The sequence below is a fragment of the Symphalangus syndactylus genome, chromosome 6, assembly GCF_028878055.3.
Source record: "Symphalangus syndactylus isolate Jambi chromosome 6, NHGRI_mSymSyn1-v2.1_pri, whole genome shotgun sequence".
Lineage (NCBI taxonomy): Eukaryota > Metazoa > Chordata > Mammalia > Primates > Hylobatidae > Symphalangus > Symphalangus syndactylus.
The window spans coordinates 76,266,545-76,286,200 of NC_072428.2; the positions used below are offsets into that span (position 1 = coordinate 76,266,545).

The 19,656-nt window shown below is 33.1% G+C and overlaps 2 protein-coding genes across 8 annotated transcripts in view; one reads left to right on the forward strand and one right to left on the reverse strand.

The window, feature by feature from the left end:
• The window catches only part of NAALAD2 (N-acetylated alpha-linked acidic dipeptidase 2), a 101,610-nt gene that overhangs the window by 56,337 nt on the left and 25,617 nt on the right, over window positions 1-19,656 (forward strand). For 3 of the 5 annotated variants that reach the window (XR_010121541.1, XM_063642027.1, XM_055283241.2), the window contains exon 19: window positions 1-118. Coding sequence is in view for 4 of the 5 variants with exons in the window: in XM_063642027.1 (XP_063498097.1) it covers window positions 1-118 (118 nt within the window). In the remaining variant the exon portion in view is untranslated. Of the gene's footprint in view, window positions 10,425-19,656 lie in introns of those variants that run through there. The other 2 variants (XM_055283242.2, XM_055283240.2) reach the window with 1 other exon arrangement.
• The window catches only part of CHORDC1 (cysteine and histidine rich domain containing 1), a 21,616-nt gene continuing 11,513 nt past the window's right edge, over window positions 9,554-19,656 (reverse strand). For all 3 annotated transcript variants that reach the window (XM_063642029.1, XM_055283244.2, XM_055283245.2), the window contains 7 exons: window positions 19,318-19,421; window positions 18,642-18,700; window positions 14,349-14,419; window positions 13,600-13,705; window positions 11,451-11,570; window positions 10,956-11,018; window positions 9,554-10,701 (listed from right to left, as the gene is read on the reverse strand). In XM_063642029.1, coding sequence (XP_063498099.1) covers window positions 10,555-10,701; window positions 10,956-11,018; window positions 11,451-11,570; window positions 13,600-13,705; window positions 14,349-14,419; window positions 18,642-18,700; window positions 19,318-19,408 — 657 coding nt within the window. In that variant the 5' untranslated portion in view covers window positions 19,409-19,421 and the 3' untranslated portion in view covers window positions 9,554-10,554. The remainder of the gene's footprint in view (window positions 10,702-10,955; window positions 11,019-11,450; window positions 11,571-13,599; window positions 13,706-14,348; window positions 14,420-18,641; window positions 18,701-19,317; window positions 19,422-19,656) is intronic.

Consider the following 19,656-nt stretch of genomic DNA (forward strand, 5'->3'; position numbering starts at 1 on the left):
GCACATCATATTTGCTCCAAGTAGCCACAACAAATATGCTGGAGAATCATTTCCTGGAATCTATGATGCTATCTTTGATATTGAAAATAAAGCCGACTCTCGTTTGGCCTGGAAAGAAGTAAGGAAACATATTTCTATTGCAGCTTTTACAATTCAAGCAGCAGCAGGAACTCTGAAAGAAGTATTATAGAAGGTCTCAAGTGGCTAGCCATTAAAGGTGTTGCTAAAAGTCTGAGGATAAAATTCACCTTTCTGATAACTTATGAAGCCAGGGTGTTCTAAAATCTTTTCATGTCATGTTTTGATTATAGGCTTTGGTCTTTTCATCTGCAAAGCGGTTTTTTTGCTCTTTAAAAGTTAATAATTATATTAGGAAAGTGTTAATCTAATGAAGTAACTCCTGTGTGGCAGAAAGTAAAAGAAAATTCCCTAAATTATAGCAAGGAATGTGAATTCTCAGACATTGTGAGTGTGGGAATGTAAAATGGTAAAATCACTTTTGAAAACAGTTTGACAGTTTCCTATAAACATATACTTTTACTTTAGAACTCCAGAATTCCACTTCTAGTTATTCATTCAAGAGAAGGAAAAACAATGATCACAGCAATACTTGTATGCATGTTCATTGCAACTTAAAAGCGTAAAAACCCCAAATGTCCATCCACAGATGAATGGATAAACTGTGGTATATCCACAATAGACTACTTACTACTCAGCAATAAAAATGAAGTAACTTTCAATAAATGCAATATTATTGGCAGACATTGTTGAAGAAAAAAAGCCAGACAAACAACTACATAGAATATGCTTCTATTTAGATGAAGTGGCAAACTAATCTGTAGTGTTAAAAATTAGATTAGTGATTGCCTGGGCAAGTGGCAGGTTGGGGAGGATGGCTGCAAAGAAGTATGAGGAAACTTTCTCCAATAGATGAGAATTTTCCGTATCTTGATCTGAGTGGTAAATTGTAAACTTAAAATGTATATATAATTTATTGTATGAAAATTAAGCCTCAATAAGTGTGATTACAAAAAACAAGTCTGGCAAGGAAACCAGAATCATATATCTTCTCTTGTGAAATCACCATGAAATGTGAATGGTCAGGAAAAAGCCAGTAATATTCATACATTTAATAATTTCAGCTCTATTGAATAAACCTAAGTCTGATGGGTGATGAAAATAGCTACTACAATCTTCATATTCTAACTCCTATAAAGACTGTAGGTCAGAATCTGCAAACTTTTATGCAGATCCCAGTGACTCAATTACATGTTCAACTATGATTAAAGCTTCAATAAACTTGGTTGTTCATCTACTTTACCAAAATGAGTTAAGAATTAAAAATTAGAAGAGCCTTCATAGGCAAGCACAATAACTAAAATAAGAAATGACAGCTCAAAGCTTAACTACAAGGAAAAACTACTCATTACTCTTGCTCCCAGGCCAACAATACAATTTAACTTAAAACAGTGGGGGCATTTAGTTTAGGGGCATTTTCTATACATCTCAGTATTACTAAAGGGTATTTCACTGATCCCCCACAATAAAGTAAGTTGCAAGTATAGCAATGACTCTGTCATCAAGGTAACTTTTAAATATGTTCCATTCCTTCTGCTTAAAGAGGCAATAAGGTGTGCTATTTATGAAGTATAAATAAGTATACACAATTAAGATTTTTGTAAAAGTTTTTCTCAAATCTAGGGAGTTAACTTCACTACCACGCTACACTACCAAAGTATAACACTTTAAACTTTTGCCTTGAAACACTGTGTTATAGAAAAAATACTGCATTAAGACCCATGAATCATACTATCTACTACCCAACTGAGTAGATCATTACATATCTCTGGGCATCAGTTCCCTCCAACTCTATCATTTCTAAAGGAGACAAAGCACAAAGGTTTAGAAATCTCTTGGGTCTTCTTCCTACTGGTAGTTTTCCTGAAGACAAATGCGAGCTGCCAAAACAGGATATGTGGTCTGAAATACGAGTTTGGGGTAAAATAGTAATCATTGCAATTTAATTTTTCCTTTAATTCTTAATTTTTTTTATCATTTTTAATCAATATCTGATTGTTAGCAACAAAACAAGTGATTGTGTGGCATGCACTATAATCAATTCAGGATATTGAATATAGAATATGTGTTATCACATTTATAGGGCATATGTTTGAACTTTTTAAAAAAATTTTTCCCCTTAAGCATTTGAGATCAGCTGAATTAAGCTGCTAATCATTATTCCCCTTTGATCTCATTCCTTGGTCCAATCCTGAGAGATACTATTCCTCTTAAGGATACTTAGGAAATAATGACACGGAAATATTTTGCTTGTCACAGTATATTGCCTGTTTTAAGACCTACTTTAAAATCAAATAAGCCATAAATTCTTATTATAATGCCATACTTTTAATCATTTAACCTAAATATGTTTAATCAGAGGTTGTCTAATATAAAAACTAGTAAGCAAAAAGCATGTGAAATGTATATACTTTAACCAAGAAATTCTAAAAATTGGTTTCTATAGAGAAAACTGGACAGAATGACAATGTGTGTGACACAAGGGTGTTTACCACAGCATTTTTTTATCATAGTAAAAAATAGTAAAAAAAAAAAAACCACAAGCTAAATATCATTGGAGAATTGATATTATAATATAAAAATGATCATAAAATGATTATATGTACAAAAATTTTTCACTTACATAGTAAGTTGTCCATGACTTACTGGTTAAAAAAAGTGATGAAACTAAATATATGAATATCAAACAAAATACCAACAGTGCTTGCATTTCGGTGGTAGACTTTTATGTGACTTGTACTCTGTACTGAATTGCTAAAATTTTTTACATCAGAGTATATTCCCTTTTATAAGGGATAAAATAATATAATAAAAACTACCCTTTTCATTTTGAACAGACAAAAGTACAGAGTTCTGGGATACAATACAGTTCACAAATAGTAATCCTATTTTGTACCCTTGAAATTTATTAGTTTATTCTGAGGATACAAATAACATTTATATATGCACATGAGCCATCTTAATATTTCCATTTAGTTCAGAATTTCAAAAATACCAATCGATCCTTGAACTTTCAAGTATAGAAATGAGTTTAGGGTAAAATAGTAACCTTTGAAATAATTACAATACTGTATGAGATTTGTCTTTTTCTTTAATTGCTTTTTAACTTCATGAACTCATTTGATTTTTTCTTTTTAATTTTTATTCATCTACTTTTTCCAATCTCCAATGTGATTAAATTCAGAAGAACAGTATCTTTCAAGTAAATGATGCAAAACTTCCTTTCACATCATCTCACGTCTTTTCCCCCTTTGTATTAGTAGATAATGACACTATCTATAGCCAGAAAGATCTTCCTAAAGGTGATCATGCTATGTGCTATGAAAAAACCCTTCAATGGGGACCTCCACTATCAAAATGATGTGGTAGTACTGGCAATCGCTCCCAGGTGCAGTAACTAGGAAAAAATGGATCAAATGCAAAATACATTACAGATATGAAAGAGCTGTGGAAGCACTTAAGACTAGATGTACTAAAAGTCTTTTGAGTCTTTTCTAGATAGCTGAGACTACCAACTGTTTTCTTTCCTGGGATCATTTGCCAATTCTAGGCAAGGACTAAAGATCAGGCTTTGTGTGGACTAAAGCACTTTACTGGGGAAAATCAGCAGGACTTTTACTGACTGCATGATCTATCATGATGTACTAGAATCTAGAGGAGCCCTAAACCCAATACTGAGTGAGACTAGGGCTTAGGGGCTAGGCAAACAAGTTTTCTAAACAGGCCAATACCACCTCTCAATGCCAGGCTTCTTCATATCCTATTCTTTCTCCCTTCCCCTCTCTTGTATTTATCTGGCCACTTCCTATCCTTTTTTTACCCCCTCAGGACTCTGCTATTTATCCTTCATGAAATCTATCCATAAAATCTACCAAATATGCACCACAGAAACTTTCTACAGGCTTATCTTTGGCATAATTTTTATTTAACAACCTCTTATTTTCCTTGTTGTATCCTTTCTTGAAAGCGGAGTCTGTTTAGTTATCTCCAGCACATAGGAAGTGACCTGAGTGCTGAATAAAACAAAATAATTAAGCCATGGAATCGCTACGTTAAAGATGCTTACAAACTTTTGTCTTATTATCAATAAAATCTATAAATTTTACGCCTATCAACTCAGAACAATTCACTGGGAGAAGAAAAACTATTAAAAAGCCTAACTTCAAATGAACTCAAACTTTCCTGCCAAATCATAAATATGAAAAGTAGATCATCCATGTATGCTAGAGGATCTCTCTGGGAGAAGTGTCCTACAATTTATAACATTTTACAAGGAGTTAAATCCATTAAAACTTCAAAAACTTTTAGATTGTCTTTCTCCTGTAATGTGGTATCTTCCCTAACTTGCTAAAACTGAGAACCCAGCTAGCTTTACATAATTGAAATGATTGAATTTGTTTGCCTAATACACTAATATTTGATTTTAATGAATTCTCTCACTCCCACAAAGTGTCTTATGTTAGCTGCCTTCATACCTGGCCTTTTAATCACCCACATCTAAGAATATCGAGATGCAAAAATTGCTCAGAGTCCAGATGATGATAAGGCTAAGGTTATTTCTAGGCACACGCATTTAGAACAAACTGCCTGCAAGGGACAAATTTACCGCCACGGGCCTTTTACTTTGACTCGGTCTTACAGCTGCAGAATCCATCCCTAATTTTTGTCAACTGCCCATTGGCCTTTTAGAGGTTCTTAGTAAGAAAATCAATGGCTCAACTAACTATTGCGAAAACTGAAAGCACATTATCTTCTCATGGTAATTCAGTCACTTAATATTAGGAAATAAAGGAATAAGCACTAATAAGCAAATTTAGATTCTGGGTTTTATGTGGTGACTTAGATGTCTTCAGTTTCATGGTTAAGAGTGTAATGACTTTGGAATCAGTTTCTAATTTTAAAATTAAATTTCACCATTTGCTATCTATGTGACCCTGGAGGCAAGTTATGCACCTTTCCTTTGCCTACATTTCTCCATCTGTAAAATACAGGTTATACTGTAAATAATCATGGTGATGTTCTGAAGAGAAAAGCTATTGTAAGCGCTTAGCAAAGTGTTTGGCACATTCTAATTATGCAACAAAAGCTATCATGTCCACAGCTTCACGTTACCTCTTGTAACTAACACTTCCTAAATTCCTATGGCTAAATTACACATTTCTACTCAAGTGAATTAAGTCCTGTGATTAGACACCTACTTTCCCTGAAGGTTTTAAAATTATGTTCAGATTCTGGCTTTCATTTGTCTTCCCAATGGCTTTCTGTTCCCTTAAATTTGTCCTCCATCTCTGCCCCCAATTATTCAGCTCTTTCCTACAGAGGATTTTAAGTAGCTTAACTGGGGGTATGGTAGAAAGGGGACTTGAAGGAATCTTTAAGGCATCAAAAATAGTCTAAGTTGGCCTCAAATATGAACTGAGTAGTCTGGGCTCAATCTGTTACTAAAATTCAACTTGCTTTAGTAGGAAGCCTTCGAAGGTTTTACATAAAATTATAATGATCCCATTTATTACTATCAGCCTAAACCATTTAGAACTTGTGGATTTTCTTGACACAATTTCCACATTTTTCTGTACCTTAAGAATGTATCATGCCTAGTTTTATCAATCATGTTTTATCACTGATACTAACAGAATCAAGGGTCTGTGGTAGATTTATTTTGCTTTTGCCCATCCAGCCTTCCTTGCCCATTCTGGAAAAAGAATGTTTTCATAAGGGGACCCATTACAGATGGTTTGGGTGGCACACTGAATATTTAGCAGGTGAGCCTAAATACTCCTTTATTGGATTTACTTATTCCCATGCTTGTGTACTCCTACTTAAATCATAATCAAAAGCAGGGATTACCAGTTTTTTGAATTAAAACAAGATGTCCTCAAAGTTCAGAGTGCTATGAATGTTGCATCCTCAAAGTTAGCTAGTGAATTTACATTACTGCCTATTATGACTCTAAATCCTGACAGCCAGACAAGGCCTATGCGCCTCAGATCTTACCAATAGCCTGGAGTACTTCTTGAGGATTTGTAAACATTCCTTGGACTCAGCAGTCCCTTGAGAAACTCATTTCCTCCAAAACCTGTGTCTATATTCTCTATCTTGTTTAAGCTCTCCCTCCATTCCCAAACCTAGGAATTATCCTAAATTTTCATCTAGACCCTAATTCAAGATCCTCAGTCTCTCTTCTCTTCATACTGCTTCTGCTGTATTTCATGCCCTCATCCTAACTGGTCGGTCTCTACACCAACTCTAATTGTTCCCTTCTATCAAAGCTAAACTTGTTGCTGTTTTACTGGATGTTTTATCTAACACAGAGGTAAGAATTATTATTTACAAGCTACATATCACTGTCAAAATGGCAATGAAAACTTTTGTGCTTTTTGCAGTAAGGATTCTGAAACTTCTTTGGAGGCTGTTAAGAAAAACTAGAGACCCTAAGAGTCATCAAATCACAAGTGATAAATTGGCTATCATATCCAAAACCATCCAGGCAAAATTAATACATTTTATAACTTTACTAACACAACAAAAAAATTGTTCCTGGTTACCAAACACATTAAGAATTTTCCATGCTATATGCCCATGTTATATAAAGCCTATTCACTCAACTGACAGAAGCAGCACAGAATAGTGGTTAAGATCATAGCATGGAACAACACAGAGGCAGGCTGCATGAGTTTGAAATCTTTATACCACAACTCATTAGTCTGAACTCTGGGTAAGCTACTTAACCAATATCATAAAGTCAGTTTCCTCATCTGTAATATAAGAATAAAAAAACCCACCTCATAGCGTGGTAAGGAAGATTAACAAGTTAATCATAGAAATAAAATCTGAATAAATATGAAACTGCAAAATGAAATAAGCAAAATGAAGAAAAGGATCAGGGTGTTTAAAAATATTAATGCACCCATCTAACCTCTTTACTGAACGAGGGGAAAGTGCCTCAAGTTCAAGGAGGTTTCCCTTTTCCAGACTCAATCACTAATCTTACTTTTATTAGCAAAGTTTTTAAAAAAGAATTTAAACATTTAAACAGCATCTCTGCCTAATCAAAAAGGAATGGCAAATTGAATTATTTTCACACATAATCTTCAACATAAAAATGTTTAAGGCTGGAAGTTGTATTTATTTTCAGTGGACATTAAAGGTGACCCACTAAAGGGAAAAACTAAGAAAAGTCATTGAGTTTTTAGTGAAAACATGGTCTTCAGAAAAACTGTTCTTAAAGGTATTCTTCACAATGAAGAATTCTGTTAAAAAGTTAAAATCAAAGAATATGCAGAAGAAAACCTCTGCAAGCCTGGTATTTTAGAGATAGTGCCTTATGTATAAAGCCATAGGCATATACGTAACTAAAGAAGGCAAGCCATCCAACAACACCAGATTGATTTAAGTTGTAAGATACTTGGGCAGTAGGGAAGCAGTCAGGGATAATTAACAACAACAAAAAAAACCTATCAAACAATCAAAACAAATGAAACAGAAAAACCTATTAACAAAACCTAAAGACAAGGTGGGCTTGATAGATTGCATTTCAAAACTGAGGCCATGGAATTATGACACTGGTGAAAACAAAGTAAATAACAAATATGAATGCCAGGTCAAAATAATTTGCCATAAAAGATGAACAACAACAAAAAACCCTGTTAATGTTCAAATAGATAATTTAAAAGTACCTGACTGCTAAAAAAAATAATTTACAGAGTACATACGCATATATCCTAAAAGGGACACCAGCCCTCATAAATGAGCTTTTAAGAGTTTACTTACTGTGAGTATACGCATGACATAAATTTTCAGGCTGAGGAATAACTGATAAAAAAAAAATTGGGAGTTTGGAGAGGGGAAATAACTCAAAGTCCCTTTAAAATATTTGCAATAACTCTAAGTTTCTCTACACTTTGATGGTTGAATAATTTTCTGAAGAAAATTCTTAAATCCTTGCATAAAATATAAATTAAAGTAAAATCATTACAGTCCTTTGCCAGTATAGTTACACCAAGAAGTTACATCTTCAACCTATAAACATTTGTTGATTCCTAATCCTATCTTAATTGTTTATAAATTACTGGCTTAAATTATTACCAAAAAAGTAGGACAAGTCTTAAAACCTTGAAGAATTCCACTAAAAACAGATAGTAAAAATAAAATGTTCTACTTTAGTTAATAGTATTATACAAAGGTTAATTAAGTTTTATAAATGTTCTATGATAATATAAGATTTTAACATTAATATAAGACATAACTGTTGTATTATATTTTTACAACTTTTCTGTAAACCTAAAACTAGGTCAAAGAGGTTAAAAAAAGGCTCAGTTTACTAGGATCTTACTTCCTTTATACTAGTAAATGTGCTATGAAAGAAAAATAGCATTTTAGGTTTCCCATCTTTAGTTACCAAGTATATATATATCTAACTTTGCTTTGCTATAGTAATTATTTTTAATGCTAAAAAAGACAAAGCAAATTTCTAGAGAAACAAATCAATAAGCACTTTTTATTAACTTTTTTGACAAACCGATAGTAAAACATATGCTACCTAATGATAACTGTGTCCCTTTATGTATAAGTCTAAGAGAAATATTCGGATTTTTATCTGGACAAGAAATTCAAAGGTTCCTTAAGAAGATAGGAAATACCATGGTCATTAATGTAACCAGACAACATAGAGTGTGTGTGTGTGTGTGTGTGTGTGTAAATGTTTTGATCAATGTAACTAATCTGAGGTTACAATAACTCACTGCTTCAAATAATATTTCAATTACATGTAAAAGATTAAGATACTGTTTAGGGGAAAACAGCCTCAGAAGGAAGTATGAACAAAAAGGGATATTAATCATTACCTTTAATCAAACTAAGTATCAACCTTTCCCCCAACCCATAAAGACTTCATGTCTCTAAATGGTTCCTAAATCATGGAAGATAACTTTAAAAAGTTTAAATACATCTCCAGGTATCAGATGCTTATGTACTCCATGTGGGTCCAACTTTCACTGCCCAGAGTTTCTTGTCATGGTAGTGTAACATCATGAAAATCTGGTTGCCAGATCTTTATGTTTTTATTTGTAACAGAGCTAAACCTTTTAACAATTATATTAACTACAACTAAGTTATTTGCTAATGGTAGTAGAATGATATATATGCTTTATTAAACGAAAATAGTACTTCTGCAAATTTTTCTTTGTGAATTCCATAAATACCAAGGACAAGACTCAAGGGGTTTGGGAAATAAACCCCTTTTAATTTTAAATCTACATAAGTTTAATTTATTCCCAAACTTTCTAAGTTCTTCCAGAGTTCTGGCCTTCAGAATATTTCCTAATTTTTCTTCTTGAGTTCTGCAGTAACTCAAAACCTATCCAAATGATCTAATTCTGTGTTACCTATATTTAATATAAATAAAGTACAATATATAATCAACACTGTATCACTAGAATTGTGAAGCTCTTCATGACTTTAAAAAAAAAAACTCCAAAACAATTAAGCTATTTTATTTAACAGGTAATAGTCATAAAGCAACTCCATATATTTAGTTTTCTGATATCCTAATGTATTTCCACAAACCTTTTAAGTCTACAATTTTATATAGTTTTCCATCAGGGAGGCAAGATATATATAATTTCTTTTTATATTTAACTAAAGGTTTTAAGAGGGCTTAGTCTCTAAATCAGTAACAATTAGTCATAACACCATACAAACACATTTAAATATTCAGGAAAGAGGTTTTTAAGATTATTGCTTAGTCTTATAAAATGGTGAATTTTAACCAAATTGATACCTCTGTAATCTTATTTATGTTTCCTATACTCTTACATCATACTGCTTGGCAAGTAATGTAAGTTTTGACATAATGTAAAAATTCAAGTAGTTGTAAACAAATTCTGATTTGTTAAACAATTCATATATTCCCCTTTACTTACTATACTACCTCAGAATTAATCCTCCTTAAAAAAGTAATCATCCCACATAGAAAAAACTGCAGAGCTTCATCTCTTCCTTAAATATTTTCAAGTTCTGTAAGAACACAAATCCATGAAAAAAACTGATTAAAATTTGACATTTCATCTTGCTTTACTAATTGTGGAATAATACAAAGACATAAAAAAAAGTTCCTTAATATTTCTTTGCTTAACAGAGAAATTACAAAGAAATACTGCAATTATGGTTATGGGCTATTTTCCAGCCTCTTCAAGTATAGGACACAACTATGGTTCCTACCAGTAGGGAGAAATGAATAATCAATCTTACATAACACAAAAGAAAGATAAGAGGCACAAAAAGACAAACTGACTTTGGCTTTTAAGAACCTAATGTTCTCAAAAAAAAAAAAAAAAAAAAAAAAAGAACCTAATGTTAACCCTGAAATGCCACATTCAGTAACACAACAACAAAACAAAAGATTACAGCAGCAAGCCACCACTTCACACAGTATTAAAAATTCTGAAATAACGTAATAGCCTTCCTCCCATCTCCCACTCAATCTGTTGTGTCGTCTTTTTGTTTTTCCTGCTTTTTAGCTGCAGGCAGTTCAAGGCTTGCCCACTGCATTGGTTCAGCTTTTCTCATAGTGATTTCAATCTTTGTTGCAGTCATAGTTACATAACTTCGCTTTACATCAATCACCTGTAACATATCAAAGAGAATTACAGGAAACCTCAGTGGCTTTATTAGTCTCAGAGGAAAACATCAGACTTGCTTATGCCAACAATCCCAAATCCAAGCTTCTAAAGGCCTCTTTTATATCTAGACTTTGGTAGGATACACTGTTAAGTTATATATCTATACTTTGCATCGATGTTTACTAAAGAACTGTCTTTTATTCTACAAATGATCTCAAGTTATCAGAAAAAAAATTCTTACAAATTTGTAATACTTACACCCCATAATTTCACATTTTGATCAAATTCCTTCTCTCCTTCAAATACAATATGCACATTTAACTGAAAAAGATATACATAGTTAATTGATCAAATTCAAACTGAAGATTTACGGTATCAAACACTGATTATAAAAATAAGACTGACAAAAATGAATTAAGCTATTTTAAGAAACTGCCAATACTGTATTGTTTCATATGAGAAAAGCCACTGACAAAAAAGAATAACTGGCTTCAAGTTTCATATTGAGAACTAAGTACTATATTACTTGATAAATCCACTACAGTATCTCTAGAATGGTTCAGCAGTAACTCTACTATGCAGAAATTTTCATTTAAAATAGTTTCATAGAAGTAATTTAATTTTTTTTAATGGGAGTCATTATAAAATCTTACCCCAAAATCAGCTGAGATATAAACAATACTTGAAAATACAGTAACATAAAGAATGATGTATAGAAAAGAACTTTTACTCAAAATTATAAGATGTACTTACCAATGTGCTATTTGCTTCTACTCGGCTAAGTTCTGGAACTGAGTTTTTAGCATATACTGAAATGGTAACTTCACCTCCAGTCTGATGCCAGTCATGTCTACATGGAACAACTTTTTTCCCCTGTAATGTAAGAGAAACTCTGTAAGTTAAAAAAAAAGTGCCACATAATTAATTTCTTAAAAAGAGGAATTTGACCCATCTGAGAAAAAACTACCATGCACAACTAAGCACTTAATGTTTAAGGGCAAAAAACTTCCATATTTCCCAAGAGGCTTAAACAAGAAAATATATCATGTTACAAAGATTCTTCATAAATTTTATGATTTCAGAACACACTTATTCCTTCCCTTTGTTTTTTTCTTTCAGGGCCATAATACTGATACACATTTAAAAAGACAATTTAAGAACTCCTAAATTTAATCCAATTTTAACATTCTGTAACCTACTAAGTACTGTCATCAAAACATTCTTTGAAGACTGAAATGAAAGACATTTGTTTACTAGGATAAATCAGACAACACCTTAACCTCATGCACTAGAAACCTTATTTATTTTCTACAAATCAGAATCCGAGAAAAAAAAAAATCTGACCAGTTATTACTTTCTTCCCATTTTAATAAAGAACAAATGATTTTTGGATTTTCTGATTATGAAAATAATCCTTACATACCAGTAGTATACTATACTGCCCTACCAGTATTTTTGTTTTGTAGAGGCAAATGATGATTTGTTGTATAAATGAGAACAATTTAGTTACATAATTCAGGAAACTCTGAGACACTACTGTTGTAAAAGGTACTATTTTCGTTTTGATAAAATTACATTAACTAAATTTAAATTATATATATCACTCACATTTTTCCCCTTAAGCTACTAGCTTACTTAATACTTGATAACTGCATACATTAAAAAACAAGAGAAATTACATCATTTTATCTAGGATTATACTCCCAAACTTAACATAATGGAAAACATTTTATTTTTTCAAACTAAAATTTTCAAACTTTTGGACTATAAAAAATATAGATTATCTCACTTTTTATTTAAAAACATTTCTGATAGTTTTGTGATAGATGAATTTTTATAACTTCAGGGTATTTTTATAATATCCAACCACGTGTTATTAAAAAGCAGCAACCAGGGCCAGGCCCGGTGGCTCACACCTATAATCCCAGCACTTTTGGAGGTCGAGGTGGGTGGATCCCGAGGTCAGGAGTCCAAGACCAGCCTAGCCAAGACGGTGAAAACCCGTTTCTATTAAAAATACAAAAATTAGCTGGGCGTGGTGGTGCGCACCTGTAGTCCCAGCTACTAGGGAGGCTGAGGCAGAACTGCTTGAACCCGGGAGGTAGAGGTTGCAGTGAGCCTGCATTGCACATCTGGGCGACAGAGCGAGCCTCTTGTCTCAAGAAAAAAAAAAGTGGGGGAGGGGCAGCAACTACAGAAGACTTAAATATTGAAATCTCTAAATTAATTTGAAAATTTAATACATTATAAAATACATTAACAATAGCTAACAGACAAAAACTTATTGAGCACTAAGTTGCTCATCCTCTTACAATTTAATGGGGTTTTGGGAAATTATTTGCATAGCCCCCAAGTCTTTTTAAAAAGCTGTCCAGGGAAGTAGGAAATGATGCTTCCCCCCTCCTTTTCATAAATATCCTATTAGCAAGCAGAGACATTCAAAAGAATTCCACTGAAACAAGACTGCAATCCTCCCCTCTGGCCACTAGATGGAGGGTTTGTGCATCTGTAAATGATTGAAGTTTTAAGTGGCCAAAAGAATAATAAGAGATCTAAACACTTAACATCATCAAATTCATAGAAAAGTAATTTTTAAAAAACGAAAAGTAGGAAGAGGCCATAGAGCTAATTTTATTAATTAAAAAAGACAAAAATTATTCAATTTTGTCAGGCTTAAGTATTTCACAAAACCTCACATGCTTGCATCAAAACAGACAATGGCTATTTTGCTCAAAAGGCAGTGCACTGGCAGCTTGACTCAGATTCATTTTATTTCATAGTCATATCAAAGGTCTATGGTGCAAAAAAGAAAACTTTTTTTAAATCTAAAGACAGAATAATTTCAAATCTTTAAAAAATGACTCAGATGAATATAAACCCAGTGTGCTATAGAGTTACTTACAGCATCTTTTTTAGTCCACATGTGTTTCCCTTTTGTACAGCCCTCTTGGGCTAAGAATGTATTAAAATCAGAGGTTTTTCTTCTACAACAGCTCCAGTATTTCATCCTTTAAATTATCACAGAAAAACTTCAGAAATAAAATCTCACAACCAATTAAATCCAGAAGTATTTGAGGGATAAATCTGATTTTTAAGAAGCCAGTAAGTGTACAACTCTAGTATTTTACAAGTGTCTAAGTTACTAAACAGCTAAAAATGAATGTACAGTATATCAGGAAGAATGTGGAAACAGAGTGGAAGATTTTTACACAGTGCTGCATTTCTATAAACTAGAGCATAATACAGAAGAGAGGCTCTCAACTGCAGGATGCAGAAAAGTATGGGTCTTCTTGGGATAATGGTGTCTTAGTGCCCCAGGGCCCAAAATCCTAAATGCCCTGCAATGTGTAGGACAGTCCTTCAAACAAAACATTTAGCCCAAATAGCATCACTTTTATACACAGGATATAAAGAAAAACAGGCGGTTTATATCACAATGACCACTTAAGAACTGTAACCTTGTTTCTGTTTTCTCATATATAAACACACAACATGCAAACCGCTGTGTTTGTGTAGGCTATTGTGAAGATGTTAATGACAATGTAAGTAAAATGTCTAATAACACTGCATGGCAAACAATGTTTAAAGACAGAAAGGTTTAACTTTCTAAATTCTACCATAAACTATTTTAATAAGTCATGCATAAGTTACCCCTCATGGAAAATAGGTACTCCAGAATGATACACACAGACTTCTTCTAGACTCTCTAGACCCCGATATGTCTAAAAAAGAAAGAGAAAAAAAATTAGCTGCATATCTCACGGTTACATCTCATACATATTTGCAGTACTGGTGACCTCTACGAACTTTGCAAAATACTTAAATGACAATTACCTAGAAAATTCATAAATCCATCCCACGCCATTCTGTTAAAAAATGAAAAATGATTCCCTTTTGGACTTGGTTAAGTTTTAGGTCCCTGTGAGAAAGTCATATTAAGATGCTTTCAGCCTTTTGAGTATGAGATCCCATCCAATCATATTCAAGTACTTACTTAGTTACTAATTTAGAAAACAATGTTGAAACCAAGGGATTAATACTCTCAACAGAAATATAGTTACAGCATGACTTATGTGTACAGTAAACTCCATGTAAGTATTGTCAAATAATATGAGAAATCTAATAAGCAATTCTGGAAGTTCTAGAGTGATGGTGATTTCTTATCCCTATAAAGGGTAAAATGAGCTGCAGACCTATATATATATCCAGGGTTTGTCTGGAAGATCCGGGCCCCATTGCTGCTGTAGATGGAGGCTCTACAGATGAATTCACAAAAAATTATGTTAATAAAACATGGATGTAGCCAGTAGTATATTTTCTATTTTTGTATTTATAGCACTACCTACAAACAGAAAATAAAATTCTGTGTTTATCTTTTATAAATCCAAAGTACAGTATTAGATGTGTATTTCTCCTTAAGATATTTCATAAGAACATAAAACTCAGTATGTTAGCATCTACTAAACTTAATGCTATCCCCACAGTCTATTCTTTTCCCCATATTATTTGATGGCACCGTACAGACTCAGTTTCTCAAAGCAAAATCCATTAGTTCCTCTTCAGCATCTCCTCTCCCTCCACCCATAAGTAGTCTATAATGAAATCTCATCAATTTGACTTGAATATATTAATTTGTTTATCTTCTTCATAAGCTAGCAGATTTTAAGCAATCAGACTATACTAACAGGTTTCTACTATTTCTCAGCCTTCGATTTCTATTTTATACTAATTATCAAATTACTATCACCCTTTTGTTTAAAGTTCTTTAATTATATCCATGTCACACCTTATACAATAAGTTCCAGGTCATTTACATATTTAAACGTGCCTCCATATGAGAAAACACTCACAGCCCTGAAGTAAGCAACGATTTCTTAAATAGAACATGGAAAGCACTAGTCATAAAGAAAATGATGGACAAATTGGATTTTGTTAAAATTAAAAAGTCTGTGTTTATCAAAGTCGTCATTAAGACAGTAAAAAAGCGTAGAAGTTCTGATAAGAGTCACAGCTAAAATATATAAAGAATTCTTACAAATTGGCAAGCAAGAGACATTAGAGATAGGTAAAAGATTCTGCACACTTCACAAGAGGATATACAAATGGCTAATAAACATACATAAAAGTCATCACTAGGGAAGTACAAATCAAAACCATGATGAAAACACTATATACACACTAGAATGGTTAAAATACAAAAAAAAAAAAACAAAAAAACTTGTATAACAAAATGTTAACAAACTGTAGGACAAGTTGAACCAGCCTCACATACTGCTGGTAGAAATGTAAAGAAATACAACCACCTTGGAAGACTACGTGGAAGTATCTGTTAATGCTAAAGATATACAGGTGGGCATACCTAATCCAAAATCTCAAATGCTCCAAAATCTGTTAACTTTTTGAGAGCCAACATGACAGTTTAAGAGAATGCTCATTGGAGCATTTCAGATTAGGGATGCTGAACTAACTGATAAGTATAATGCACATATGCCAAAATTAAAAAAAAAAATCCAAAATACTAGAAATGGAAATGTGTATATGTGTCACAAAAGTCATGCACAAGAATGTTCATAATAGGCCGGGCGCAGTGGCTTCATGCCTGTAATCCCAGCACTTTGGGAGGCCGAGGCAGGTGGATCACCTGAGGTTCAGAGTTTGAGACCAGCCTGGCCAACATGGTGAAACCTTGTCTCTAGTAAAAATACAAGAATTAGGCATGGTGGTGGGCGCCTGTAAACCCAGCTACTCAGGAGGCTGAAACAGAAGACTCGCTCGAACCCGGGAGGCGGAGGTTGCAGTGAGCCGAGAGCCTACCATTGCACTACAGGGTGGGTTACAAGAGTGAAACTCCATCTCAGAATGTTCATAATAGCATTATTAAAAAGTTTTTTAAAATTAAAGGACAATATAAAGTAGAAATTATTTGTGGCACATTCAAATAATGACATACCTTAAATAAACAAAACTAAAGCTACATGCAACAAAGACAAATAAAACAAGCATTATTATGCAGAAGATGACAAACACAAGTACATATTCTATGGTTATTTTTACATTAAACTCAGAAACAGAAAAAACCTATGTTGACTGACAGAAAACCATTTGAGGGAGATAATGAGAAAACACATAAGGAGTGCTCTGCATTGCTGGTGTGTTTAACTTTGTGAAAATCCCTTGAGCTATAAATTTATATTTGTATATCCTTTAACAAACTTCAATGTTATATTTCAATGAAAAAGACTAAAATATTCTTCAATTTCAATGGCCTTCACAATCTAACGTACAATCTAACTTCCCTGCACCACTAAACCCTTTTAGGATCTGGCCAGGTCTACTTATCTCTATTAATTTCAATTCCACAGCAGCAAATTTGTACCATTACATAATTTTCTCTATACTTCTGCTATTACTTACGCTTGAAATACCCTTTCTCTGTTTTCCCTGTCATTCACTTTTCAAAACGCATCTGATACCTTCTCCTTGATCTTCCTCTATTACCCTACCATTTGCATTGCCTTCCCCAATCCAGTAATTACTAACTCCGTTTTATCTACTACTTCTACCTCATATACATGTAAATACAATTGTATCTCCATTCCTTAAGTGATCTAAAATTTAACATGGGGAAAAAGTATAAACCTGCCCCCACCCCATTTTCACCTTGTTGGTTAATGGTGTCACCAATCACCCAGATGCTTGAATTCCCTTCACATCGAATCCATTAGCAAATCCTGCTAATACAGGCAGATGCTCCTTTGCTTACAATGTGGTTATAGCCTGATAATACCATTGTTAAGTCAAAAAAAATCTTAAGTTACACCACAGTAAGTTCGGAACCATCTGTACTTTCTGTACTTTCAAATTTTATCATTCATTCTACACACACTGTTCTAAGCATTCAAGATACAACAAAGAACATCAAAAATCCCTATCCTCGCAACTTTTACTTAGCAGGGGGGTTAGATGGTATAGCTCATAAGCAATATAAGTATACAAAATAAGTAATATACAGTGATAAGAGCGATGGAGAAAAAAGGAGAGGGAGAAGAAATGTTGGAAGATATGCAAGTTTTATATCAAGTAGCAAGAGGCAGGAAAACGCCTTACTGGTATGTTTGACCGCATCCCACATTTAATCACTTCTCAACAAACTACTCTCCAATCCCACTGTCTGGTCTTCCACAATAGCATCCTAGCTAGTTTCTCTTCTTCCACTTCTGCTGCATCACCGTGTATTTACCATTCACCAGTCACAGAATCTTTTTAAAACCCTTCCCTAAAGCAAGTAATAGTTTCTCGTAATACTTAGAATAAAGCCCAAATACCTCATCATGGCTTAAAAGAACCACCATAATTTTGTCTACCTCTCTTACCTGCTATCCTTGCCCAAGCTCCACAGACCTTGTTATTCCTTGAATAGCCAAGTTCTAAAGCCTCTGCTCATGTTACTGCATCCAAAACACTCTTCACCCAGGTTTACATAATCCATCCAGTACAACATGAAGATTTCTGATTTAGTGTTACTATGTCAAGAAGGGCTTTGCTGATAAGCACTCCTTAGTATGTTTTATTTTCTTCCTATCATCCTGATTTTATAATATCTGACTACCTATTTGTTGCTCTTCTCCCCATTCTAGAATATCAGCTCCATAAGAACAGAAATGTTTGCTTTATTTGATACTATGTCTCCAGCCCATAAAATGTCTGGCACATAATAAGTGCTCAGTAAATGTTAAGTAAATTGGAATTACTTATTTTCATTATTCTACTGGACATGATGCTACTCAGACAGAGTCTCCTATCCATGATTGTAGCCCTAGTCCCCAGCATAATGTTCAATATATAATATGCATGCAAATGTTTGTTGAATTGAGTCAGCAAACTGCACTTTCCTCAAAATTAAAATTTTACTAAACAACACATCACAAATCTTGTGATATATACCTTTGAACACCCTCCATTCTTACATGAGGTCCCAATCTTAATTTCATCATTGTCTTCTTCTGTAACAAAGAAAAAAAAAATCAAATTAAAATGTTAAAATAGAACTTCGCTGTGGCACCATTCTTAAAAAGTAGGTTTTTCCAGAAAACAATACTTTTTAAAAAACGACTGTGACTAGGTTTTGCTTATATCCCCAAATTGATATATGACACATTTCTTCTTCTTTTGAGGACCTGGTGTCTTCGACAATGCAGGACACAATGTTTTCCATAACAAAATGTTATATCCAGTATCTTAACTTTGTAAAACAGATCGTGAAAGGGTGTTTTCCTCCCATGGTACCAGGTATAAAGTCAGAAAATAGTGAATATATTTTGTATAATGTACAATAAAACATTTTAAAATATCAAAGAAATTTAGCTGATTCTTAAAACAATAATGAACCATAAAAGAAAAAAAATTTAATATAGGTTCTCATTTTGAATAAAGACATATGGAATTAACCTATTAGGTTCTGGAGTATTTGTAGTTTATCACATCTGACATTTAGAGGAAAAAAAGTTTCTTAACTACAATGTGCGACTTTTCCCTATTTATATGCAGTAAACTACTGTTCTCTCTTTTGGATAACTGCTTAACTGTATCAGAAAATAATTAAAACAAAATAAAAGCTTACCTTTCTTATTTTCTTCATTCCCTGATGACAGTTTAAGTTTATCAAGTGCTTGTTTTAGAGAGGCAGATATTTTTAATTCCAAATTTGTCATTGGTTCATCTGGGCTGGAGAATTTTGAAACCTTATTACCATTATTAATACACCAAAATATTTCTTTGTACTCCAAATTAATAACCTTAAAAGCTTTTTGAGAAAGCAAATGCTTTGTGTATCAAATGATTCCCATTAAAAAGTTAAAAGAAGGTATTTTATAAATAATTGTTACAATGTATCTACATTCTGTCTTAACAGAAAAGCTCCTTATATTAGAATAGTAAGTCTCAAATAATCACGCTATTG